Source organism: Eimeria mitis, genomic scaffold (genome assembly GCF_000499745.2).
Source record: "Eimeria mitis Houghton genomic scaffold, Emh_scaff2791, whole genome shotgun sequence".
NCBI lineage: Eukaryota > Apicomplexa > Conoidasida > Eucoccidiorida > Eimeriidae > Eimeria > Eimeria mitis.
This window is the reverse complement of record NW_013571131.1, coordinates 5922-6389: the sequence shown is the minus strand read 5'-3', so window position 1 is coordinate 6389 and position 468 is coordinate 5922. Positions and strand designations below refer to the sequence as shown.

The 468-nt window shown below is 53.0% G+C and overlaps 1 protein-coding gene across 1 annotated transcript; it reads right to left on the bottom strand.

Annotated features, from left to right (window-relative positions):
• Positions 1–28: 28 nt before the first annotated feature.
• Positions 29–370, bottom strand: EMH_0058820 (uncharacterized protein; the record flags this gene model as incomplete). Its single annotated transcript, XM_013497612.1, has 1 exon — positions 29–370. The coding sequence occupies one exon, from the start codon at positions 368–370 to the stop codon at positions 29–31; it is 342 nt and encodes a 113-aa protein (XP_013353066.1).
• Positions 371–468: the final 98 nt, after the last annotated feature.

Below are 468 nucleotides of genomic sequence, written 5' to 3'. Positions count from 1 at the left end.
GCAGCACAAGGACTGCTCAGTGTTATCGCTACTCTAGGTCTGATGCTGCTGTTGCTGCTGCTGCTGCTGCCGCTGCTGCTGCCGCTGCTGCTGATGGTGCTGCTGCTGCTGCTGATGATGGTGCTGCTGTTGGTGGTGCTGCTGCTGCTGTTTCTTTACTATTCGTTGTCTCTGCTTGAGCTTCTCTCTCCCTCTCTGTCTGTCTCCTTCTTTCTCTGTCTCCTTCTCCCTCTGTCTCCTCCTTTGTCTCTCTCTCTGTCTCCCCCTGCCTCTGTCTCCTCTCTCTCTCTTTCTCTGTCTCCTTCTCTCTCTCTGCCTCTGTCTCTCTGTCTCTCTCTCTCTCTGCCTCTGTCTCTGTCTCCTTCTCCATCTGTCTCCTTTTCTCTCTGTCTACTCTCTTTCTCTGTCTCCTCTCTTTCTCTGTCTCTCGCTGTCTCTGTCTCCTTCTGTCTGTGTCTCCTTTTGCCT